Source organism: Phalaenopsis equestris, unplaced genomic scaffold, assembly GCF_001263595.1.
Source record: "Phalaenopsis equestris unplaced genomic scaffold, ASM126359v1 Scaffold000675, whole genome shotgun sequence".
NCBI classification, from domain to species: domain Eukaryota; kingdom Viridiplantae; phylum Streptophyta; class Magnoliopsida; order Asparagales; family Orchidaceae; genus Phalaenopsis; species Phalaenopsis equestris.
Genome location: NW_018165115.1, coordinates 110,132 through 116,523, shown reverse-complemented (window position 1 = coordinate 116,523; position 6,392 = coordinate 110,132). Strand labels below are relative to the sequence as shown.

General features: G+C 33.2%; 1 protein-coding gene across 1 annotated transcript; it reads right to left on the bottom strand.

Moving 5' to 3' along the window:
- Positions 1 to 5,727: 5,727 nt before the first annotated feature.
- On the bottom strand, positions 5,728 to 6,390 carry LOC110030220 (the record flags this gene model as incomplete). Its single annotated transcript, XM_020732829.1, has 1 exon — positions 5,728 to 6,390. A coding segment is annotated over one exon (405 nt), but the record flags the coding sequence as incomplete, so codon positions are not given.
- Positions 6,391 to 6,392: the final 2 nt, after the last annotated feature.

The following is a 6,392-nucleotide window of genomic DNA, read 5'->3' as shown; positions in this document are numbered from 1 at the left end:
GAAATAAATGTTTATCAATCAACTTCAATTTTTTACTTCCTTTAAATCATGTACAGATCTAACTAGGTAATTGTATAGACTTTAAACTTGGTTTAGGGAGCGCATAAACATGATTTATCCATGCTCCAAAAAATTGAGACCATGTATTATGTGGTATCAAGAAAGAAATTTACTATAGTAATTAAGCTTGTGACGTTTTTTTATACTCTTATTTTTATAATTAAAGTGACTTATGGGTGTGCACGTAAAGTATAAATTTATTAATTGACAATTGATTCCATTGAAACATTTATAGCAATGAATTTTATCTTCTTGCTGAAGGGTCAAATTTGGTGACTTTTCTCTACGTGAAAATACTTCTAGGGCTTGCCAACTATAAAAAATCTTCAATCAGATCTAGTAATATACCTAAAATTTACTCCACAACAATTAATTGAGTTTAGGAATCTATTTTTTATCCCAAGAATTCGGAGAAATTCCCCTCATACAATTAGGCAAGTTGCACAGAGATGTATAATTTCTCAATTTAAACTATAGCTCGCAAAATAAAAAGTAAGAAAGCCACTAGCATATATCAATGGCTTTATTTCCTTAATCGAAATAAATGTTTATCAATCAACTTCAATTTTTTACTCCCTTTAAATCATGTACAGATCTAACTAGGTAATTGTATAGACTTTAAACTTGGTTTAGGGAGCGCATAAACATGATTTATCCATGCTCCAAAAAATTGAGACCATGTATTATGTGGTATCAAGAAAGAAATTTACTATAGTAATTAAGCTTGTGACGTTTTTTTATACTCTTATTTTTATAATTAAAGTGACTTATGGGTGTGCACGTAAAGTATAAATTTATTAATTGACAATTGATTCCATTGAAACATTTATAGCAATGAATTTTATCTTCTTGCTGAAGGGTCAAATTTGGTGACTTTTCTCTACGTGAAAATACTTCTAGGGCTTGCCAACTATAAAAAATCTTCAAGAGTAAAGCCAACCACCCATTCTCCCTCTCCCTTTCCCTCGACCCCACCATGTACAGTTGCCAGTAGTTCTTCTAATATACAAGAGATAATTAATTGGTGCTTCTATATTCTTAAGTAAATATATAGAAAATATAAATCTGAATAGTAGAAGAGGAAACAATAATAGCAAGTTTTTATTCCACTAAGTGAGGTCGGTTACATGAATTATTTTTCTCCATTATGTCCTATTGACTGTCATATTTTCAATTAACTCTACTAAATTAAGATCATTTTTTGTACAACATGTCCAAGTAGTTTTAGGTATACTTCTACCTGTCCTAAAATAAGTCAAATCTAAAATATTTGCTATCCTAGCCGAGTCATCAGATGGTCGACGTTTAATGTGATCAAACCATTCAAGGCGACTCTCTAGTTTTGTATGCCACTGGAGCTACTCTAACCCTTTCACGAATATAAGTATTTTACATTTTGTCTCCAAGTGTAAAGCCACCCATCCACTGAGCATTCTCATCTCAGCAACACTTAATTTTATGCTTCTCTTTTACAGGCCAACATTTTGTGTCACAAAGCATTGCAGTTCTCACCATCGTCTTATAAAATTTCCTTCAAGTTTAAATGGTACTTCTCTATCACACAACAGACTCAATACATTCCTCCACTTAAACCATCCAACTTGAATTCTACTAATAAGATCCCCCTCTACATCACCATTACTTTGAACAATAGATCCAAGATATCTAAAATGTTAACTCTTTTTAATGACTTGATCACCCCATGCTACAAACCCGCCACTAGATCTACCACTATTACTAAAATTACATTCCATGAATTCAATTTTAGATATACTCAAATAAAAGCCTTTAGACTCTAAAGTTGACCACCATGATTCAAATTTTTCCTGAACTCTTTAGTCTCATCCACAAGAAGGATATCATCAGTGAAAAGCATATACCAAGGTAAATCCTCTTATAAATATCCAATAAGAACATTCATAACTAAAGAAAAAAGATAGTCTTAAAACCGATCCCAAATGTATCCAACTGAAATAGAAAAACATGTAGTCAATCCTCCTTATGTTTGAAAAAGTAACAACTGTGGTATAAATATCTTTAAAATCCCAAATGTATCCAACTGAAATAGAAAAACATGTACTCAATCCTCCTTATGTTTGAAAAAGTAACAATTGTGGTATAAATATCTTTAAAAACTTGAATATAATCAATATCAACACATTTCTTTTCTAGAACTCTACAAAGTACTTCCATAGGAACCTTATTATAAGCTTTTTTTCTAAATCAATACAAATCATATGCAAATCCTCCTTACTCTCTTTGTACTTCTCCATTAAACAAACCTCTCAATAAATGTATAGCTTCCTTAGTAGACTAACCCGTCATGAGGTGGAGAAAAAGAAGAGGAATAATAAAAAAATTAAAAAGAAAAATAAATGTGGCTAAAAGTGGAGAAGGAGCGGAGGACGAGTGAAATGAAGTAGAGTATAAAACTCTAATTCCTCCCCCCCTTGCACCACATTTTATAAGGTGTGAATCTTTTCTCGACTCGGCTGATCAAAATCATTTTTATACGAGTCTTTAAATTAACTTTACTTAAATTATCTTGCTTTCTATATGTCGTTAATAATCTTAGTAATAGAGCCAAAAGTATGTCAAAAGCATTGCCCATTACGTGAGTAGTGGGAGGAGGACTATTAGAAACCCATTTAAATATTAGGGCATTTACATACATACGAACCAATTCCTATGTATTTAAATATCCAACATCTAAACTTTGTTTTTTAATTTATACCACCCAAATCTTTCATATCACATTAAAATATCATTTTTATTACTTTTAAAAAATGAAATACACCTTATCATACATAGATAATGTGACATATATGTCAAAATTGAAAATGTGTTAGATATGTTAATACATGAAAATTGAGTGATATGCATGTAAATCTTCCTTAAATGTTTTAATAGCAGAGACAAATAACACTCCTCAAACTATTATAATAGCAAATATTGGTTAACACAGAAAATAATAATCATAATTTTTTTAATCGCATGATTATATTATTTACATGTTTAATAAACATTTACTCCTAATTAACAGATCCACCCAACACATAATGTGTTAAAATATCTTGGAGAAAAAGTGTTTATGTACATTTCTATAATCATATTGATAATTATACCTGAAATGACTTGCTTACCATTAAGCTTTTAATTTCAAGCCCTATGAAGAAAACTGTTACATGAATAGAGGTAGCAATATAGTTGTGAAATTGAATTTAGTTAAGGTGCAGTGATAGTTCCTATATAAAAAGATTCTGAAGTAATCTCACTTCTCAAAACAGTGGATTTATATGATAAACTTTTGTATCTCTAATTGTTGCTTTTCATAATTGTTGAATGGGAAGAATATTGACATCTTTAAATCCTGAAGGGGTTTTAGAAAAGGTAAGCCATTATCTTCATTCATATTAACTGTAGAATATATCTCCTGAGGACTTATCCGGATGTTCAAAAAATACACATCTATGAACTGCTGTGCAGGGTATCCTATGGCTATTAGTTGCTCTTCTTTTCTTGATACTAAGGTGATGTTTATGAATAGGAGTGGGATAAAATAGTCTGTCATAAGACTCATGTCTTACCCAGATATGAAAAACCTTCTGATTTTGTCAGCAATATGGCAAAAAAATTTTAAGCGGTGTAGTAACTTCAAGAAATGAAATGACCTATAAAACTTGTGAAATCTCAAATCAAATATTGCCACTAAAAAAATTTGTTGTATCACTATTAATGGCTTAAATTGTACTTCTTGAAGAGGGCTTGATTAAAGTATTCAAGAGAAGATCATTAGGTAAGAACAAAAAACATTCCCACTATGAGATAGAATTATTATACTGAAGAGTGTTTTATATACTATCACAAGATACCTTTGATAGCTTCTTAAATCCCTTGTTGCTATAAAGCCTATCATAGAAAGACTTGAAGGGCTATTCAAAGGTTTCTATTGGGAGTCAAAGGTTTCTATTGGGAGCGGAAACACTTAACATTAAAAGATCCATTGGTTTAGATAGCAAGAGTTGTGTTTCCCAGTTGCAAAGAGAGAATATAATTTTAAGAGACTAAAAGGCATTATTAAAGCCTTTCTCTTTCAAGCATTGGTGGAACCATAGAGCAAACGAAAGCCTTTTGGGCACTTTTTATGCAAAAGAAGTATTGTAGGGGGCTACATCATACTATGTTAGAATTATAAAGGCAAATTTATATTAGATTGGGGGTAGAGCAATCGGTTTACCAGGGATTGGTGCAACGAAAGATTTTTCTTGACATGATATGTCATTTACTAAAAGATAATTGCTTGTTATATATCCCGAGATGGTTCTTACCTCTTGTAATAAAGGACAATTTTCTAGAAAGATGAAATGAAGATATGCTGAGAACTTTGCATGATCAAGGTGTACAACACAATAAATATTCCATTAATGGTATTGGAATCCGATTATTTTATTGTGTAAGGAAATTGCAGACGTTAAACTTCATTTTACAAAAAAATGTGGGAGAAGATGAAAACTAGAGCCAACAATCCACTAGTTGAAGCTCAATGGGATAAAAGTAATCCGATTTTAACATGTCATTGGTCTTTTGTTGAAGGTTGTTGAATCTGTTAAAACTTGGTATGATGTAAGTTGTGTATACAACAATGGAGAAACCTCTTTTATTTTGATAAATGTATAGCAATTTTACTTTTGATTTACACAGTTTCTTTTGTTTGGATGGAGTCTTCGGATTTTTCTTATATGACACTTTTTCATGGAATAAATAGGCATGGATCTGTCTGAGCCCTTGCATGGACACCAAAGAATTCAGGGAAAAAGTAATTGACCAGTAATCTAATGGCTAAATGAAGCAAAAAAAATGAATAAAATCAAATCAGCTATCATACTTGAAACTCTAATAATTAATTGACAAGAGGCATTTAACTCCAAAACAAATTTAGCTACCACATCAGATGCTATTTACTTCCTGGGCTACTCAGTCAAGGTCACCAAATATTTACGCTACTAGAAAAAGGCCAATATGGAATTCCTCACAAGCCATGGACCGTGAATAACCAAACAGGGCAATCAATTAAATTTGTTTAGTTAGCTTATTGTGAGATTGCAATGCATTTAAAATGATAATAGTGATTCTACCTTTTTTTTTTCCTCATTTCTTCAATACATCAAATCAAAATCGTCACTGTTAGGGAGTTTTTAGTTCATTTTCAAGATTGCAATGATATCTTTAGTGCAATGTAACAACTATAATTTTTTATTTAAGTCGTATCTATTTGTAGTATGGCAATGCCATGTAGGGCAATAAAATTTGAGAAAAAACTTCCTTCACCTCCATGTATTTCTACTAGGCACCAAATAGCTTAGTTTAGATGTCCACAGGATTTGGTTGACATCTAGCTCACAGAAATTTAGAATATTACATCTTAGCAGTTGCAATCTCACGAAGTCATCAAACAATTCCAAATATAAAATTACACTCAAGATACCATATTTTAACATCATCTAAAAGTATTCCTTCTTTGTCAATTCCCTTCCTATATCTATACCTCCAAGTCAGCAAAATAAAACCAGCATAAATGCAGCAAACATGTTCCCAGTAATTTAACTAGATCAACGAGAAACCAATAAGAAACTCAAAAGGCTTGGTTCCACCTCTAATCAGTGCAAGAAAGGTGAAAACAAAGAAACAATACTACTAGACAATGCAGAATTACAGTGGAAATTATTAAATCTAATTAACTAAATGTCGTGCTATTCAACGCCTTTAATAAATATATTTGCAAACCATCAACTTCTTGTCCAAATATGAAATTCCAAACCCACTTCACATTCCAAGCAAAATTCAGACAACTCAAGAATTATGCAAAGAAAGGAAGAGAACCTCACCAAGAACTAAAAGGAGCAAGACACGGTTACGGCAAGACTGTTAGAGTAACGGCGGGTGCTGCTGATGCTGTTGTTTCTGCTTCTGCAACTGCGAGGACGCGATGGAAGAGAGGGATCGAAGCTTAGCTACTGCAGAAGTTTTGTCCGGCGGGCAGCTCGCAAGAGCAACGCGGATGGATCGGAGAGCGGCGTCCGGTCGGCCGGTGGCGAGGGCGGTGCACGCTGCGCGGTAACATTCCTCCGCAAGCCGTGCATCGGGGGAGGATCCATTGAATCCGAATGCATTGTTCACCGCGTTCTTGGTCTCAGCCGAAATAGGTGGTAGAGAAGAAGAGGACGATGAGGATAGAAGAGCGGAGGCATGGCCGTACTCAACGGCGACGATGGCTGCATCGATCTCAGCCATTAGGGTTTCCGGTGAAGAGGGAAAGGACTTTATTGCGTCGA